Raw genomic sequence first — 21,405 nt, 5'->3', positions numbered from 1 at the left:
AGTACCAATGTGTGTACTGCAACAATGCATAGAGATTATGCAATGGCCTCTTAACAAATATAATAAATGAATCCTTCACATCAGGGACATTTCCAGAGCAATTAAATCGGACAAGAGTTGTATCTTTGCTTAATAGAAGCAATTATGAAAGACAGATTAATGAAGTACTTGAACAGATACAATCTTCTAAGCGAATCACACTATGGTTTCCAAAGTGGCAAAATTACGGAGTCAGCCAGAGCAGAATTCACAAAAGTTGTACTTCATGTTCTTGACAAAGATGAGTGTGTCACAGGCATATTTTTGGAACTTTCTAAGGCCTTTGATACAGTTGACAATAAGATTCTATCAAAAAAATTAGAAACATTAGGAATAAGAGGGGTAGCTAATGACAGGTTTCGTTCATACCTAGCAGGTAGGGTACAAAGAGTAGAGATAACACATACTTCAAATAGATCTAAACATTTAGTAAAACGCTTATCAAAACCAAAATACATTAATATAGGGGTTCTGCAACGTAGCATATTAGGAGCAATACTATCCCTGATATACGTCAATGACTTTCTCAGCGAAAGTCTCATGGTTAAAAAATTCTCTTCGCTGATGTCAGCAAAATTATAGTCACTGAGAAAACAAGAGAACTTGCAGAGAAAGCAAATGAAGCTTGTGAGGAAGTTTATGATTGGTCAATAAGCAATTAAGTGACATTGAACATAAAGAAAACTAATGCCATGAATTTTGAAGAGGGAGAATGACAATGTTAAATTAAATGTAGATGGCACCTCTGTAGACTGCATAACAAGTGCAAAATTTCTAGGAATGAATATTGATACTCAGTTGAAGTGGTGTGAACACACAAATGTACTTGCAAACAAAATGTCATCAGTGTGTTATACCCTTAGAATCCCATCATCAGTATGTAACATGCAGTGTCCTTTCGTTACATGCTGTTCATATGTACACTCAGTTCTTAGCTATGGTATTCTTCTTTGAGGAACAAATGCACAAAATATAAACACAATTTTCATACTCCAGAAAAGAGCCATAAGAACCATAACCAAAAATGGTAGTCGAGCTCATTGCAAAGATCTGTTCAGAACACTGGGGATTTTAACTGCTCCATGTGTATACATTTACCATTCAGTTGTACACATCAAAGATATCATTGGTAATAACTGCACAACAGTTCCGTCTATGACAATAGAACAAGAGCTGGAGTCATATTACATTTGCCAAGAAAAATAAACATAAAACCCAAAACAGCATTTTCTATCAGAAACAAAACTGTACAATAAATTACCAAAACAGATAAAGGAAATTCCAAAAATACACTTACTTAAAAAGGCACCTAAAAAGTACCTGTTACGCAATACATTTTATACACTGAAAGATTACTTAGATACGACAGAGAAGGGGTTTGGTAAAAAAATCTTATGCAGATAAATAATAACAGTGATTATAAAACATCCAACATTTCACATAACACCTTCACATTATGTTTTTTCCTTCTTTTTTTCCTTTTCTAGAAAACGTATCCCCAAGCTATGAATTGCACAATGCAATCTTTCTGAGCTCAACATCTCACTCATTATAGAGGAGTGATGACTCAGTTTGTCAGGATAGCAAATGGGAAGTTGTGATACAGAAAATGCTTGTACTTGAGTTCTTCCAGTAAAACAACTAAACAAAAAATTGAGATACAAGATTGTGCTGCAATACTTTACATTAATTACAGATCATTATGTGTAGCTTCATCTAACATATGAAAGGTACTGTAAATATGTAAGCCATATGTATAAACCCACTAATACAATTCCATGGTCTGTACAATGTTTATTGAGGAAGGCATATTTGATTTGTACTTGTAACATTAGTTGTATAACACCTATCATGAATTAGTGAAGTATGTTACTGATGTTACGATATAACCATTCTAAATATAGAGAATATAAAAATGTGTGTGTGTGTGTGTGTGTGTGTGTGTGTACATGATGCTCTCTCGTTTTCATATTTAACAAAACAACACATTGAAACCGTTATAAGACCCGCTCACATAAAAAAAAACTGAGCTACTCATTATTCTGAACAAATTGCTGTATCTCATGCATGTCAGTAGCTCTGCTCAAATAGACAAATTATACATCCTCATGGCTGTTACTGTTATTGGCACAAAAACAAACTAAAAATATGACTTTTTATTACAGCTGACAAATTCGTCACCAAGATTACACCATCGGCATTAATATTTAAAACAGTTCTGATGTATAGTTTGTTTCTGGTCCCAGTTGACTACATACAGTTTATTCTTCTTCAGAAAAACAAAGTATTCTCCATAAATGTAGAATTTACTTATGTAGCTTAGTTACCAACTGCTATGTGTCTATCAGAATCACACATCAAAATACTGTGACATGCAACTCTGGTCCATGTTTTTGAACTGGTATTTTATGGAGGGAGGCGAGCTCAGGGGAAAGGGACCAAAGTGGATGAGAAGAGAGGGGGGACTTGATGAGTTGGAAGAAGGAAGAGAAAGATGTTGTGAACATAACAGATTTACCATTGGTGAAGGATTCGGGTAACTTGCATAAAAAGAGAGAGTTTTACACTAAAGTTACAAACATTGAGGTTATGTAAAACATTAATGTGAAAAGAGTTTAGAAGAATAAGCAACTGACGCCATGACCTTATGTTATGTATTAAATCTGTCTGACTGTCGATAAGGTTGTGCGGTGTCTGTGTATTTCAATTTCTTCAACTAACCTCTACTTCCAGGCAATGTATGAAGAGCGTTTAGTGCAGGAACGATACTATTAAAATTATGTTCGTTGTTGGGATGACTCAATACAGGTTCGCTGTAGAAGAATTGACACCTAGGTAGACTGTGAGTAAAAGAATCATTGATGAAAACACAAAAGCCTCTCTTCTCCTTGTTTGGAGCCTAGTTACAAAAACACAAAAATAGCTGTCAGTCAAACCACTGTATTGAATTCCTGAGGCCTGATAAGTCCAGTGTACTGTAATCTACAGAGGGCTGAATCACAACCACTGGCTACTGTCTCACGAGGAGCACTAACTGTATCTGGTTACTAGAATACTAGGACGCATTAGAATACCAAATTCATGGTGGTCTGCTGTGATAGGTGCCAGGTCTCGGTGTGGAATGGTGAAGGCTGCTGCCAGGTCGACGTAGCATTGTAGACGAAGATCCGGGGTCGGCAGACAGAGCGGCGTCTGAGAACAGGCCGCTGGAGGTCCCAGGATGGACTCTGAGTGATGAGCTGCAATAGTGGTCAGCGTAAAGCCCAGACGACTTTTCAGCGATCCGTAGACATGTCGGTGTGGACTGCCAATCTGGGGCTGTGCAGCGCCGTAAATAAGGTCGCAGCGCACGACCTATATGCGGGCACGTGACATGTGGAGGTGAAACAGTGGGCGCAGTAAAAGAGCTGTGGTTGTAGATGTGCACACACTGCCGTTGGCGAACCTGACACCTGTCGTGGTGGCCGCCGAATATCCGGCCGACAACAATTCAGGCTGTTTGGTTGCAGTCTGGGGTATTCGGTAACATGTGACCTTCGCGTTGCTTGGTTGATGGGTTTGCTGGCATCTAAGCTGGCTGCAGTGGGTGATGCCTAGCGCTAGGCCACGACTGGTTGCTGTCTGGTGGGCAGACACATCGGTCCTCACTTAAATGTTCACCAACACGACCTCTTCATGCCTTACCTGCTGTATCCCTGCTGTACGAGTCTGGTAACTTTGGGTCAAGGTATCCCTGGTGCAACTCGTACCATTTGAGAAGTTGAGCGCTGGTCCAGTTTCAAAACAATGAATATCATTTCCATAGAAATTGTAAGCTGGTGAAGGCAGAAAGTGAAAGCTGGTGCTTCTACAGAAACCTGATGCATGTCACTGTTCACTACTATTTCGTCTCTCTCCTTTTCCAGAGTTCCTGACCGAGATGAAGGTTTACCAGGACTATGCCTCCAACTACTGGCGAGAGAAGGCGCAGCTGTTTTCACTTGGTGTGAAGCTCATCTCACAACTGTTCGTTCCTCTCGCATTCGAACACCTGGTAAGTGATGTTTTTTTTATGTCATCTTTAAGCTGTGTCTTATGTACGACCTGCGAGAGAACGACGCACAGAGCCTCGCATAAGTGGCCAGTTCTTTGAGTCCGTTTCCTGATTTGTATGCCTTACACTGGTCTGGTCTTTGTCTGTCCGACTGTAATGTTACCTCGCTGGAAGAGCTCTGACCCACCTTTACGCTTTTGATCCCCACGGGCTCATTAGACAGAGAGCGCAAACTGGGAACTGATCAGGATTGGGAAGAAAGTCGTAGTATCTTTTTTCGAATTTCCCCAGAAGTTCCTCAACAGAGTTAGATACTACTTTGCAGTCCTACGTCTCTTGGTTGCATATCTAGTGGAAATGGGTCTAGATTCTCCAGTCTCATATTTTATCTCATCATCTGCGAATCTGCGTAATTAGAATGTGTTACTCCTAACGAGTAGGTGGAAGGAGGTAGTCAGGTATTAGGCAGCCAGCGTAGCTACAGTACTGAAATAATGGACCAAAAGATACCTCCTTCTGCACTGATGCTGATGGTGCCATATAAGACATAGCAAGGAAATTCGCCAAGCGTCGATGGTAGATAATATGAAAATTATAGCATATGCACTCGATGGGATCATACGGGAGGATAGTGAGCAGATATTGCAAAATAAATAAATACTTGGCAGATGATGATTGAAGAAGCAGGAGTGGGAATAAGATTAGCAAAAAGTCAGGGCGGCGAAAATCCAACGTCCAGCACCACACGGCCGCCGGACTGATAAAGTAGATAGACCTGAATCTTATAGAACACCTGCATCGACACCTCTCCTCAGCGCAGCACTCCGTGAAGAATGAGCTGCGATTCCCAAGAAACCTTCCAGCAGCGCCTGAGTGAACGTATGCCTGCGAGAGTGGAAGCTGCCATCAAGACTAAGGGTGGGCCAACACCGTTTTGAATTCCAGCATTACCGATGGAGGGCGCCAGGAATTTGTAACTCATTTTCGGCCAACATTCGAACTGGCTGCTCTTTATGAAGTGACGAAAGCTATTTCAACTGTTTTCTTCTGGTCTCAGGATACATACCCGAATGATCAGCGACTCCACAGATGGATTGAGAACATGGGACGGCTGGCAGACATGCTGCACACGAGGCTGAGGGGTTGGGCACAGGACGTGCAGTCCATCAGCGAGCAGATAGCGAACTACAGGGTGGAAGAAGACCAGAAGAGCCCTGGGAGTTACATAGTCAGGTATGAGCCGGTGTAGGTGCAAGCATTTCTTTAACTGATCCTCATTGGTTTCAGCCATTGGGACGTACACTAACGGAAAAAAAATCGCAACACCAAGAAGGAGTTGCGCGGCATAGGCGAAAGTTGGTAGACCTGTTCCTACGTCTGAAAGCTGATCTCTAGTCACATTTCGCGTCAGGCGCTATCAGAGCGGCTCTGGATATCCAAATCAGGTTTGCTCTGAACACACACTGTAACGGCCGTGACCGTTAGTGACCTTCGAGATTCGACTGGGTGAACTGACGTTAGTCAGGAATGCCTTTAAGGCGACAAAGATGCCAGTATCAACACCTGAGTGAGTTCGAACTTAAAAATCGTTCTCCTTAAAATTTTCTGGTTTACTTACCTAAGTAAAATTCTCCAGTATTGTAGTTGTTCTTCAACTGTTGACACTATTTCATTTGCAATGTGCCTGGCATACAGAGAATTTACACCACCTAAATATTTAAAATACACTCCTGGAAACTGAAATAAGAACACCGTGATTTCATTGTCCCAGGAAGGGGAAACTTTATTGACACATTCCTGGCGTAAGATACATCACATGATCACACTGACAGAACCACAGGCACATAGACACAGGCAACAGAGCATGCACAATGTCGGCACTAGTACAGTGTATATCCACCTTTCGCAGCAATGCAGGCTGCTATTCTCCCATGGAGACGATCGTAGAGATGCTGGATGTAGTCCTGTGGAACGGCTTGGCATGCCATTTCCACCTGGCGCCTCAGTTGGACCAGCGTTCGTGCTGGACGTGAAGACCGCATGAGACGACGCTTCATCCAGTCCCAAACATGCTCAATGGGGGACAGCTCCGGAGATCTTGCTGGCCAGGGTAGTTGCTTACACCTTCTAGAGCACGTTGGGTGGCACGGGATACATGCGGACGTGCATTGTCCTGTTGGAACAGCAAGTTCCCTTGCCGGTCTAGGAATGGTAGAACGATGGGTTCGATGACGGTTTGGATGTACCGTGCACTATTCAGTATCCCCTCGACGATCACCAGAGGTGTACGGTACGGCCAGTGTAGGAGATCGCTCCCCACACCATGATGCCGGGTGTTGGCCCTGTGTGCCTCGGTCGTATGCAGTCCTGATTGTGGCGCTCACCTGCACGGCGCCAAACACGCATACGACCATTATTGGCACCAAGGCAGAAGCGACTCTCATCGCTGAAGACGACACGTCTCCATTCGTCCCTCCATTCACTCCTGTCGTGACACCACTGGAGGCGGGCTGCACGATGTTGGGGCGTGAGCGGAAGACGGCCTAACGGTGTGCGGGACCGTAGCCCAGCTTCATGGAGACGGTTGCGAATGGTCCTCGCCGATACCCCAGGAGCAACAGTGTCCGTAATTTGCTGGGAAGTGGCGGTGCGGTCCCCTACGGCACTGCGTAGGATCCTACGGTCTTGGCGTGCATCCTTGCGACGCTGTGGTCCAGTCCCAGGTCGACGGGCACGTGCACGTTCCGCCGACCACTGGCGACAACATCGATGTACTGTGGAGACCTCACGCCCCACGTGTTGAGCAATTCGGCGGTACGTCCACCCGGCCTCCCACATGCCCACTATACGCCCTCGCTCAAAGTCCGGTTCACGTCCACGCTGTCGCGACATGCTACCAGTGTTAAAGACTGCGATGGAGCTCCGTATGCCACGGCAAACTGGCTGACACTGACGGCGGCGGTGCACAAATGCTGCGCAGCTAGCGCCATTCGACGGCCAACACCGCGGTTCCTGGTGTGTCCGCTGTGCCGTGCGTGTGATCATTGCTTGTACAGCCCTCTCGCAGTGTCCAGAGCAAGTATGGTGGGTCTGACACACCTGTGTGAATGTGTTATTTTTTCCATTTCCAGGAGTGTACATCCTTCATTACTGTACAACGCAGTCGATGTTTTGCTGTTGTCTGGTTGAGCAGTGGCTAAACACTTGGCAAAAGAATGCGCTGCAGCTAGTTCTCTTATTTTATTTCGAAGTCAGCAGCCTCTTTCAGAGAGACGTCTTCCATGTCGGACGTTGTACGAATCTTCCTTGGGTCCATTCAGTAGGGTAACGCGCCGCCCGTTCAGCTTTCCCGACTGTTCCTTGTGTGCGATTGGCTACATTCGGGAAACGGGAAGCTCCAGTGAACCGCCGCTGTCCAGCAGTACCAACACTCTTGCTGCTGTCACCTGCATGCAAGTACCACTGTTTCTTGGAACGTAGGCTAAGACAATCTCGGGCGCTTTTCGTGAAGCTGAAATGCTACATTTATTTCCGGAATAACTTTGTTTGTTTCAGTTACATGTTAGGAAGTATTTTGGCTTAAATTTCGTAAGATCAGGGCGTGAATTGTGAACTTGTAATTGCACTTTGTTTCTGGTCTTGAGGTGACTATGTGTGTTCAACACGACCGTTATATAGCTAGGTACCTAATGCATTTTATTCTGCAGTGTTAAACGCGCGGGGTAATTGATTTTTTGATCTCAGTGTGATTTCCCCTGATCCATGAGTGATTTACACCTATGCTTTTCTTCAAAACAGGTAAAGTCATTGAAGATCTTGGGTACTCAGTAAATTAGTTACCTTCAGCGACTTTCTTGTAACATTTTCACCTGTTCTATGTTGAATTTACTGCAGTTTTACACTTATTTATTTTGTGTCCTGTACTTGTCCTTTATTCTACTAATTGTAACTGCTTATTTAATACGATGAATAACTTCGAGTAAAACAAACCACTGCATGTATGATGAAATTTTCATAAGTCAGCACTTCTCGAACTTAAGGTAACATTTTGGGGGCGGTTTGAATTCAACTTTCATTCTCTGAAGCCTTCCCCCCCCCCCCTTCCCCTCCCTTCCACTGGCATAATACTGTAGTTCTGTGCTGAAACTCCTGTAGCTGCTCTTGTGTGAATGATTGAACGAAACATGATGCAGAACCATTCACTAGTTGGAGTCTCCTTAAGTCTGATCCCCAGCCTTCTAGTGAAGTGATGATGATAGTAACAGACTAAAAAACTTTTTTTACAACAGACATGTCTGTTTTGGAACCGAATTTAATTCATGATTCTCTTTGTGCACTGTTTGGACGGTTTTGAGACGTGTTCAACGTATGATTGTAATAAGTGGCCACTTTTTTCTGCCGTAATCTTCTTTTGATGCTGAGGGAATTAGATTAAGAAATGAGACACTTAAGGTAGTAAAGGAGTTTTGCTATTTGGGGAGAAAAATAACTGATGATGGTCGAAGTAGAGAGGATATAAAATGTAGACTGGCAATGGCAAAGAAAGCGTTTCTGAAGAAGAGAAATTTGTTAACATCGAGTATAGGTTTAAGTGTCAGGAAGGCGTTTCTGAAAGTATTTGTATGGAGTTTTGCCATGTATGGAAGTGAAACATGGACGACAAATAGTTTGGACAGGAAGAGAATAGAAGCTTTTGAAATGTGGTGCTACAGAAGAATGCTGAAGATTAGATGGGTAGATCATATAACTAATGAGGAAGTGTTGAATAGCATTGGGGAGAAGTTTGTGGCACAACTTGACTAGAAGAAGAGATCGGTTGGTAGGGCATGTTCTGAGGCATCAAGGAATCACCAATTTAGTATTGGAGGGCAGCGTGGAGGGTAAAAATCGTAGAGGGAGACCAAGAGACGAATACACTAAGCAGACTCAGAAGGATGTTGGTTGCAGTAGGTACTGGGAGATGAAGAAGCTTGCAGAGGATAGAGTAGCATGGAGAGCTGCATCAAACCAGTCTCAGGACTGAAGACCACAACAACAACAACAATCTTCTGTGTGATCTCTCTCTATGCACTTGCCACCTTACCTTACTCTCGCCATCAGATTATCTCTGAGACAATAAAAAGGGCTCAGAACTGATTCTCAGGAAGAAATATAAGACTGCATATGTTAAATTACAATTTCTTGTAATGCAAATCATCACTAAATGATCGCAGCGAAGCCTTAGCGTTACCAGTTGCATGATTCCAAAGAATGTATCAATTTTGTTGCGCTTAACAGGAGAATTTAATGAAGGTTTCGTCCAACATCGTGCACGAAGTACATCAGTATAAAAAAATAGAGATCTGAACAATCCTTTCTCTTGAAATATTAACGTGGCCAAAGTAAGTCTCCATCGTATAACAAACATCGCTTAATAAAATATCACGTAGCACTCTACCTGGCACTGTTATAACCCTGTCACGAGAAGAGCAAAGTACGAAACTACTGGTTCTTACCAAATTAACAAGATTCCCATAATATTACTCCTCTGAATGGATTGGGAAATCATAGTGACTGTGCTTAGTGGATAAGGTATAAGACTGAGTTTTTTTGCTTGAGAAGTTTACTACTGAAAAAAGGCAATAACAGAACAAACGGAATTCGAACCAAGGTTCTGTTCCCAGAATGAGATTTTCACTCTGCAGTGGAGTGTGCGCTGATATGAAACTTCCTGGCAGATTAAAGCTGTGTGCCCGACCGAGACTCGAACTCGGGACCCGAGTTCGAGTCTCGGTCGGGTACACAGTTTTAATCTGCCAGGAAGTTTCAAGGTTCTGTTAATTATAAGTAAATTGCAGTTATGTAAAGAGAACAGTCGCCAGATGTTTCGCTACGACTGACTCTCATTAATACATACTGCCTTAATGTTAAAGCAGAAAGCTAATGATGATTACAAGTAAAAGTTTATTAACAGTGGAGCACTACTAACTTTGAAATTAGTATCCCATGTTCGTTTCATTATTGGAAAATACTGTTAATGGAATTGTATTCAGATAATTGGATTCTCTATTCTAATTGCTGTTTGTATCATCAAGGAGCATTCAATTCGTTGTACTATACAGCTCCAATGAAACATGTGATATGTAGATCTGTCACAGCTTGTACCATAGCAGTGAGTCAGTTATTGTAGAACACACAAGTTGTAAGAATGTCAGCTGCACTTCTTTAGTATTTTTATTGCAATGTATACAACAAAACTTCCACAAAAACTGGCGTGGGGACCCAGAAACTATTCTATAAACTGACTCAGACCAAAGCTAAACATTTCAGTTAATCCACAATATGAGAAACACTTTAAACTGTATGGATGAAAAGGTAAACTCTCTTATATACAAACTTGTACAGTAATTAAACCTGGTTCTGGCGTTTTTATTCAATTAGCTAGTAAGCTATTGTGAATGATCCCAGTTTTATTCATGTAACTTTAATACGGTACTAGGATTTCTATAAGAACATCATTTAAGAAAAACACTTTACATCATCACTTTGCAATTTAACTATCCTTAGATGAAAAATATCTGGCGTACTTCAAACATAAGGCCCACAGAATAGTTATGAAATTTACTACTCCACAAAGTTCATTAATTGTAAGGAATTAAAACAATTACTTTTCAATTAATTAAAGTCAGATGTTCGGAAATGTCATAGCACATGGGGTAGAAACCTGTCTAGGTAAACGAATAAGGAAAAAGTACGGTTGCTGAAAACAAATTCTGCACAACCCCGACTTATCATTGAATAATAAAACACATAACTGGTTCATGTGGTTATACAGTAGTCAACTTATAATTTGAGATGAAGGCGGTGGAAGCGTTGGTTTCCTGTGACAAATTAACAAAGTGCTGGCATACATATCCATAGCTCTTGTTGTGCAACTGGTTCTGAAAATTTTCCTGTTAGTGTAGCATTTTCGTATTTCAGAGTCGACCAATAAACAGTGAATATCGATTTTGGTCTTACAACCTCCCCCCCCCCCCCCCCCGCTTTTATCTAGCCAGGATTGTTAGTATAACGTGTCCCATTAACTTTTGGATACCAGCCATAATTCAAAATAAAACAGCACCCATTTATTTAACGATACTTGCCTCAATTCATAATAACATGCCACACTTTTAAGGGCAGTACGTACATTCTGTACCTACAGTCTTAAATTTGATTTGCAATACTGATGACCCATTATCTAAGAACCTTTGACAAACAGAGATCTGAAATATTCGTCACACAACATATTTTTACCAAATCCATGCCTAGAATATGCAATCGTATCATTAACAAAGCGTTGATAATCCGTCATTGCCATTGTGTAGAACCATCTAAATCCTAGCTACAAGCATATAGATGTAAAAATTAATCCAGTGTAATGACTGTCTACCCGAATTTATAGAAACCGCCCAACCTATCTCCATTACAAACAAATCCACCCCCATAAACAACGTGGAAATGTACAATGATTATTCACCTGCATCATCTACAGTCATCCATGGTCCCATATAACTCCATACATGTAAAGTGAGGATATCATCCACTAGATCAATCTTACTTTTTTCTCGTATCAACAACTCCTTTGCTGATTACAGGGCCAGAATCATACTATACAGACAAATAATTGGTTACTTGTGTTCATTTCTTTAAGTCCAAGTTTGTTTGTGTGAGTAAAAATCCATCATAGTTAGAAATGTTTTGGTGGTTCAGCAGCAGAAGAATACTAACAGGTGACATAGTTTACAATTAGACGTACTTATCTGTAACAGTTCCTGAGATAATGAGTTAAATATTTAGAAAAAAAGTCATTTTCAGGAAATCAGTTAGTAAAGTTTCCTTTGATGTTAAGTCACACTTGGAGGACTGCTAGCTCCTGGAAGCTCCAGGCCCATAAGCGTCACCTGGAACCTGTTCTTCATCATGCTGCAAATCTAAAAGATTCTTTCCTTTCGTGCCTCTTGCTTCTTCAGTCATTTGCTCTGCTGCACACTGGGCTTTCATAAACCGAAGGTGATCCATTAGCTGCAACGCTTACTTTGTGTGTGCTCGTGGAGTCATCCCAGTGTTTCTGTAGTCTCTGTCCCAGTCCAGTATATTGTTTCCACATGGCAGGAAGTTTCATTTATGCACACAATAACAGACCCATTCGCTGTCCATGTTAGTGTCTAAGTCATATTCCGGATAATTTTACATCAATGCATATTCATTTACTGATTTGGTATGCTGATTTTATTAGCTTTCTGTTTTTGGTGGTTCAGCAGAAGCAGTATACTAAGAGGTAACATAGTTTACAATTAGACGTATTTATCTGTAACAGTTACTTAGATAATGGGTTAAATATTTAGAAAAAAAGTCATTTTCTGTAAATCAGGTAGTAACGCTTCCTTTGATGTTAAGTCACACTTGGAGGGGTGCTAGCTTCTAGAAACGCCAGGACCATAAGCGCCATCTGGATCCAGTTCTTCATCATGCTGCAAATCTAAAAGCTTCTTTCCTTTCGTGCATCTTGTTTCTTTAGTCATTTGCTCTGCTGCACACTGGGCTTTCCTAATCCGAAGATGATCCATTAGCTGGAACGGTTCCTTTGTGTGTACTCGTTGAGTGATACTATGTTTCTCTAGTTCTGTCCCAGTCCAGTATATTGTTTCCACATGGCAGGAAGTTACATTTATACACACAATAACAGCCCCATTCGCTTTCCATGTTAGTGTCTAAGTCACATTCTGGATAATTTTACATCAGTGCATATACATTTCATGATTTGGTATGCTGATTTTATTAGTTTTCTTTTTTTATTGGTTCAGCAGCAACAGTATACTACGAGGTAACATAGTTTACAATTAGACGTACTTATCTGTAACAGTTCCTGAGATAATGAGTTAAATATTTAGAAAAAGTAGTCATTTTCAGGAAATCAGGTAGTAACGTTTCCTTTGATATTATGTCACACTTGGAGGACTGTAGATCCTGGAAACGTCTGGCCCATAAGCGTCATCTGTATCCTGTTCTTCATCATGCTGCAAATATAAAAGCTTCTTTCCTTTCGTGCCTCTTGCTTCTTTAGTCATTTACTCTGCTGCACACTGGGCTTTCCTAATCCAAAGGTGATCCATTAGCTGGAACGATTCCTTTGTGTGTGCTCGTGGAGTGATACCATGTTTCTCTAATCTCTGTTCCAGTCCAGTATATTCTTTTCACATGGCAGGAAATTTCATTTATGCACACAATAACAGACCCATTCGCTTTCAATGTTAGTGTCTAAGTCACATTCTGGATAATTTTACATCAATGCATATATATTTAATGACTTGGTATGCTGATTTTATAAGCATTTTTTTTAAATTGGTTCAGCAACAGCAGTACACTAAGAGGTAACATAGATTACAATTTGTCGTACTTACCTGGAACAGTTCCTAAGATAATGAGTTAAATATTTAGAAAAAAAGTCATTTTCAGTAAATCTGGTTGTAACGTTTCCTTTGATGTTAAGTCACACTTGGAGGACTGCTAGCTCCTAGAAACGCGAGGCCCATAAGCGTCATCTGGATCCTATTCTTCATCATACTGCAAATCTAAAAGCTTCTTTCCTTTCGTGCATCTTGCTTCTTTAGTCATTTCGTCTGCTGCACACTGGGCTTTCCTAATACGAATCTGATCCATTAGTTGGAACGCTTACTTTGTGTGTGCTCGTGGAGTTCTACCATGTTTCTCTAGTCTCTCTCCCAGTCCAGTATATTGTTTCCACATGGCAGGAAGTTTCATTTACGCACACAATAACAGACCCATTCGCTTTCCATGTTAATGTCTTAGTCACATTCTGGATAATTTTACATCAATGCATATACGTTTGATTTGGTATGATGATTTTATTAGCTTTCTTTATTTGGTTTTAAGCTTGCAGCTTCTTTGTTACAGGAAACCACTGCTAAATCATGAGCTGCTGTTCCGCCATGAAGATTACGTCTCATTTCTCGACGACTTTAGTGCGCCGTGTGAGGAGCAACAGCCAAAAGCGTCACAGATGTTTGGTCTAGCTGCCGCAGTTTACTCCTTCTATCGTGAGCACTGGTTCAATGAAGGAGTGTACTACAGCCGGCGTATTCCAGCTCATATCAGCATTGTAGGTGAGTTAATTACTGGGACGCACCCACTCCATGTTTGTACACTCATGGCTCAACGTTGAGAACTTACTAATTTGAGAAGTGATCTTCAAAATGCTATCGACATGTTCAGCTTTAGATCTCTCGTGAGATCCTTCGTCACACAACATATTTTTACCAAAAGCATGCCTTGAATACGCAATCGTATCATTAACAAAGCCTTGATAATCCGTCATTGCCATTGTGTAGAACCACCTAAATCCAAGCTACAAGAATATAGATGTAAAAATTCATCCATTGTATTGACTGTCAAACCTGAAATTGTAGAAACCGTCCAACCTATCTCCATTACAAACAAATCCACCCCCATAAATAATGTGGAAATGTACAATGATTATTCACCAGCATCATCTACAGTCATCCATGATCCCATATAACTCCATACATGCAAAGTGAGGATATCACCCACTAAATCAATCTTACCTTCTTCTCATCTCAACAACTCCTTGTCTCCAATCCCCACTATCAAAGACACATGTTTTAAAAACACTGTTTTCTACAACACTCAGTCACTTAAACCTACATAATGTATCTACCAGCTAATGATAACAGATCTTTTCCTTTTCCATATTAATGTGTAAGTCACTTGCTCCCAAAACCACTCCTCCTTTGTTTCTCCCTACTCCAAGACACAAACCTGTACCTAAACGTGCATCGCCAGCTAACCCATCATGGTATGCCAGCAGCATAACATCCTGGCCATAATGTCTGTTCTCTTAGCTCCAATAAAATCCTCTTCTTTCAACATGACATCCATGCATTAATGAAACATTCTTACAATCATAGTGCACAATCCAACTGTCATCCATCACTCTACAAATGACACATAATCCCCACCACAATCCCTGAGGAGGGGTTGCTATTGGATGCATGTCATGTATCCCCATTGTAGCACCTCATCCTTAACAGTAATCTGAAGAATCTAACATTAATCTGTATCTGACCCTATGACTTCTTCATTCACAATAGATGCTCTCCTGCCAAAGTTGTGTGATGGAGTAAGATTAGCAGACTACCTTATGTCACCATACACAGTCTGGAAGTAACACAATCGTGCATATCATACTTGCCTAACCCAACCTCTTTGGGTGCATTTCTGCACCTATCTTCAATCCAAATGAAAGTAATGACCAAACATTTCCACAACACTCCTCCCACAACACTTGGATGACCTACTGTGTCTCTGTCCATAATCATTTTGAAATGCATCCAATCATCCGACCTTTCGCCAAGCTTACTCACACTCCTCTTACCGAAATACCCTCAGCTCTACCAATCCTTCCTCCACACCAGAGGCAGAGACACTCTCACACTATAGCGAGACGTCTGTAACCCTGTAGAGGCGAAGAAACTCTGGGATTGGTGTACTTGTATGAAACTAACACCACATTTCCTATAAACTAAACAAAGTATTGGAAAGTATTCCTAATCCACTCTGTTCTCTCCTCCATAGCAACTAACTATTACCAAATAACCTCAGCAAAACTAAAATTAGCGCCTATTGCATGAGTTTTTAATTCTGCTGGTTATTCATGGTTCACTTGTTTTTTATTGGATCTTCTCGATAAGTTTTTAGGAGGGTAACTTAAATATATTGACTCAAACTTCCTATAGAATACATCGAATCTCACAACTGCATTTTTTTTCTACATATATCTCATACCATACCCCCTTTTAACTTCCTCTTAAAGAACTGCATCCTGTTGCAATCAAAAAGCCTCAAAGCTTTATATGAATCTGCCTCAGTGTTGTAAGGCGCCATATTATTTCCATTAACAATTGTGCATCATGATCAGGCAGTACATTAGCAAGTGGTTACATATTAATTGTTCCTGCCTGAAAACTGTCTATAAATATAATGTGAATCAGTGTCCCATTATATTGGTGCACATCAGTTTAAAAATTGATACTGGATTAAATCATGTAAATAATAACTCTATCTCCTTCTTATGTGCAAATCTTTTAAGAAATCTACATTTAAATCTTTACAAACCACTGTTTCTTCTTGTTTGATAGGTAGCACAATAATGCTTCTAGATATATCATAAGTAGCTGAAAGTTTCCTAGATGAGTTCTGCAGAGAAGTATTCTGCACTAATAACTTAAAAGCACATGCTTCTAGGTTCTGATCAATACAAAAACTATTTGTTTCAATATTTTTTACTTTTGTGTTCCACTTTTACGCATGTAGTATTTCCCTCCTGGTACTAAGTTAGTGTGGGTCCTCGGGGACCGATCTCTGAACTTTTACACTGTGCCATATTTCAGGGGCGCTTGTGTCAGTGCAGTCTAGGTGGCGTGTAGCTAGTATTAATACGTCTGCTTCTTCAAATATTTGTCATGTATGCTTTTTTTAGTAAGTCGTGGAATGTATCCATTTCAAGTTCTTGATGGAAATCTGTCGTTGGCACCGACCTGAGAGGTTTTAAAATTAATCTGAGACATCTACTTTGATGAATCTGAAGGGCTCTGGCGTTGGTCTTAGCTGCGGATCCCCACATTGTGCACACGTATAGCATAACTAGAAGTACCACTGTTTAGTACACTCCTAACTTTGTAGGAACATGTATCAGTCTCTCAAGTTTTGAGATTTTTGTCTGACTGTATCACTTCAGTAATAGTTTTTTGTCTAATGTTGCTTAGAGGTATCTTATTTGATTTGTCCAATTAACGTGTGTTACTGACGATCATTAGGTCTCTTGGGTCTTATCGGTTCCTAGTAATCAAAATTGCTTTTGTTTTGCCTTGAACTCACAGCTCAAAGAGTGTAACACTGTACTACTCATTCAACGAACGTCTGATATCTGTCATCCTGAATTCCCATTTTATGTTGACATTAGGCCTGGATATTTGTTGGTTGTGACCTATTCTAAGCACAGCCCATCGAGTGTTTAGTTAAACAAGAAGGCAATCTTATCGTCAGGAGGAGAGTTTGAGTTCAGGTATGGTAAGTCCATGAGCACCACCTCTCTGCTGCGACTGTTTTGCAGATGAAGAGTGGCAGCTGGAGGACAAAAGCAACGTCACACTCTCCGTGGACACCGGCTGCATGCAGCTGTTGGCGGACGCCCTCGACCACCCCACGTGTCCACTGGACGATCCGCCACCGGAAACCATCCAGCAGCGCCGGCAGTGCCGCGAGCAGCTGTGGGACGACATGGTGCAGAGGTCGCCCCACATACCTGTCACCAGCTACCTGGCCTACACGCAGAGGGCGAACGTCAACCTCTGCCTCTTGGCCTGGATGGCTGTCAACTCGCTGGGCATTTGCCAGGACGTCCCATTCAGTGTGGTACAGTCCGTCCATGATGCTCGCTGCTATTTCGACAGCCCTGACGACCAGCCCTGCGTGCAGTCGAACGCCACAGACGCCATCTGCTCTGTCTCCAGAGCTATTCTGCTGCTAAAGTGTCGCGATTTTTCTTCCTCTACGCCGCCAGACATGTGCGTCGTCAGATTTTACACAAATGGATCGTACGCGACGACGGCCAATGCAACGTTGTCTGTCACGAACTATAAATGGTACGGAAAGCCAACAGAGAGAACGCTGCGTTATAAAGACAGTTTAAACAGTGCCACTTTGAAATACAAAGATTTTAAAATCGACGACTTAAAACCTCTAGAAATGTCATTTATAGGACTGAACATCATTTTCCGCATTTTCACTGCTGGAGCGTATGTGTACCTTCCCCAGTTACGTAATTTGCCCGGTATGATATTCTTGTCCTTTCAGATCACGGGTATAGTCCAGATCCTGTGTTCTGAGATCGTGTATCGTGTGGCAGGTGTCCCTAACTTATCTACGATGGTACTAATCGATAGCGCCCTCACACTTCTCAGCTGCATCTGGCTAAATTCGTTCTGCTACCAAATGTACGCATGCGTTCGCCATCTCAGGCTTCCTAATGACCTGCTACCTGCTGAAGCGAGGAAGATACTCTGTCGTCAGGTGCTGTGTGTGCTAACAACCTGGACTATGGTGTGCATGGGAAGCATAGTTATGGAAAGTACCAGCAAATACTTTCTTTTACACAGCCGGATAATATACCTCACGGGGATTTCACTGTCGATAATTTTCAATTTGGTTTGTCTCGGACTGATTGGATACATGTACCTGCGTACCAACAAATCCATGTGTAAACTCAGTATTTCCAGTAACACGAAACTCGGCTCGAAGAAACAACTCATCTACCTGTCAGTTAAAACCGTTTTCTTAAGTGGGATTGGTATAATCATTAGAATCGCTTTCCATCAGGTACAAGACATAGCACAGATTGTGTATTACGTACATATTGCCACAATGATGCAAGGACCCCTACTGTTTGTGTTTTTCATTTGTAACGAAACAGCCCTCCCTGTTCTCAAGTACAAAGTACTAGCATGTTGGAATCCAGAAATCGTCAGTTTAGGGCAGGAGTTGTGTTCTTCAGCTGAGAGAAATCTGGCGAAAAGGAGCAATGAACGGCCTCTGGCTGCAGAATCATCGTTGTAATCGCCGTGAGAGCTATCATCCTCAAGGGACTGACTTCTTTGTAGAGTGTATAAAGGTAGAATCTAGCCGATATGGCAGAATTAACTGTGACCAATATGGTACAACCAGTGCCTCAGATTTGTAATTTGTTCTTTGTATAATTAATTTAATCCTTATTTGTACATGCCAGATTTTCTCTGCATATTTTAATGCACTGGGATTAAGTACTTACTGACTGTAATTGATTCTGAATTAAATTAAGAGGAAACTTCTCGCTCTACTTCTTCTAACCAGTTATATGGCGAAACTCTAGAATTTAAATAAAGACATTTTATGACATCTAACGTTTGTCAAAGACGAAAATTATACAAGAACTTCCTGTTTACTGTAAATTATTGTATACAAGAACTTCCTGTTTACTGTAAATTATTGTAACCACCGTTATATAAAGTGAAGGCAACCTAATGTACACTTACAGTGGATGTACCGGTATCTTTGTCCTTTCCCCTGATTCATATTAAGCTGTTAACAGACCTGAGCATTTGCCAAATTTTTTCGAACTACGTAATCATTTAGTACATTATTAATTGCAGAGTCATCGCTTGTCTCTTGCCCCACTGCAAATGGAACAGCCTGAGATTCGATCTTCTATTGCTCCTCGGAATTACCTTTTGCTCGCAGTTTTTCATAACTTTCACCTCATACGATATTGTACAGCATTACACTCCAGTTTGAGACGGAATTTTTCATTCACAGTATATTTATGTGCATATCCGATTAATTATTAACATCACTTATCTTATGAGAAACATGCAAATGTTATACAAGTGTGTAAAAGTTGTGTGTCTATATGATTTGTATTTCAATAAGTATGCCAAGGAAAATTAATGTCAATGTGAAATCAGAGAAAAAGAGACATTGAGACTCTTGAATGGAAGTAGTGTGTCGATAAGCGTTTAAAAGCATTAGTGATTGGAAGTTCTAATCGAGAAACTGGCAGAAGACGTTATAGTAAAGGACACTGATAATTAATTGTATGTGTGAAATGCGTTTTGATATGAACGCAAAACATTAAAAGAAGCTGTGTTGCATGGGAATGGAGTCTGGTGTTTGAGAGACGGATTGGTGACTTGTTGAGCGAGAGATAGATGAAGGAAGACGTCAGAAATTAATGTGTACCCTGTGTGGTAGTCTTAAACAAGAAAGAATGTTCTTTAAAATGTCATTTGTGCAAATGGAATTGTGGATGGAAAAATATGTGCCAGAAGTTAAACTAAAAGTGCATAAGTTTTCCACCAATTTTATTTAATTTGTCATCAATAAAAAATCGCCCATTAACCGTATGTCGGTACATTGAGTGCAGTTGCAGATGATTTAATGATGTTTGTCCTTTTATTATAAACAGATAGGCTGCACACACAAGTCACTTACTAACATTTTTTTAAATGGAAGCAAGACATAAAAAATAAAAATTTTCAACTAAAATTCTGCAGCTACACAAAAAACTCCAGATCATGAAATTCGTTATCATTACTTTTAGTTCTTTTCATTCCTTTATATTTTAGTTTAATTTCTCCATATTTAATAAATTGGAAGTCCCAGGTATCTATTATTTTATTTAACATTTCAGGTACATTAATTTTAAATTTATTATCGAGCTCAAGAGCAATTTTATCAACATATACAGCTTTTAAACGTTCAGAATCAGTAATGTAATAACACTCATTTACATCAAGCTTACTAATCTTTTTAAACAGATTAGAATTGCTTGCATGATTGAGCTTCTTCAGTAGAGTGTCCATTTATATAGAACAAACGTTTAATAATCTTTTAAATTTTTAATCTTTATAAATATGACTGACGTATGGGATGAATTTCAATTTGACATCTTTGTCAAAAGATGTAATAATCCAAGAGAGAAATAAGTTGAGTGTAATACTTGCAAAGCATATTTTAAACCATCATTAATTATAGAACACTTGAGAAGTCAGGATCAGAGCAAACATGTTAGAGTATTAAAGAGAATTTACGGAGAAGAATAGGAGAAGTACTTTGATAGTTATGAGGAAACAGATATAGAAATATGGGAGAAAATAGAAAATTACGATTCTGTCTTTTCTATTATGGTGAAGCAAATAGTGAATTCTAATTTCCCAATTAATAATTTACCTACAAAATTACATTAAAGCCTATTTGTTATTTTTAAAAGTTTGTCATTCTATAGCCAAAAAGTTTGATAATGTAGAATACAACAAAATGGAACTAACTAATTGATTCTATTTTTATAAGGAATGTGGTATGAATTTTTTTCTTTACGTTACAAGATATATTTAATTTTTAATATCCATAAGGCACTGTATAATAAGTTTCTAGAACAACTATTTTATCATGCTGAACTATAAATTTTTTCTTAACCTGTTTGTTAACCAGATTTTTAGTAACAATATCTCTGGTTATTTGATTGCATTCTAACTGTATATTTTTGTTTACTTTACTTTCTATTAGAATTATCATAGATTCACCATTCAACTTTTGAATATTCTTGTAATTTAATGTGAATCCTTTTACCTTCATTTCTGTCTTCTTTTCATTGTTCTCGTAATAGTAACTTTTGGGACCTATGGAAGCCCAACCTGTAATCCAATTATTTCCTAATTCATTAGTCCATTCACCTAACATAC

General features: G+C 40.2%; 1 protein-coding gene across 1 annotated transcript in view; it reads left to right on the top strand.

Moving 5' to 3' along the window:
- The window catches only part of LOC126295324 (uncharacterized), a 175,291-nt gene extending 154,225 nt beyond the window's left edge, over positions 1 to 21,066 (top strand). The window contains exons 4-7 of the mRNA XM_049987787.1: positions 3,945 to 4,072; positions 5,130 to 5,305; positions 14,009 to 14,217; positions 17,244 to 21,066. Of these exons, the coding sequence (XP_049843744.1) occupies positions 3,945 to 4,072; positions 5,130 to 5,305; positions 14,009 to 14,217; positions 17,244 to 18,745 (2,015 nt within the window). The 3' untranslated portion in view covers positions 18,746 to 21,066. The remainder of the gene's footprint in view (positions 1 to 3,944; positions 4,073 to 5,129; positions 5,306 to 14,008; positions 14,218 to 17,243) is intronic.
- The last annotated feature ends 339 nt before the right edge of the window (positions 21,067 to 21,405 follow it).

The sequence above is a fragment of the Schistocerca gregaria genome, chromosome 11 (assembly GCF_023897955.1).
Source record: "Schistocerca gregaria isolate iqSchGreg1 chromosome 11, iqSchGreg1.2, whole genome shotgun sequence".
NCBI classification, from domain to species: Eukaryota; Metazoa; Arthropoda; class Insecta; order Orthoptera; family Acrididae; genus Schistocerca; species Schistocerca gregaria.
The sequence above is the reverse complement of the archived record's forward strand: the minus strand, read 5'-3'. Positions and strand labels throughout refer to the sequence as shown.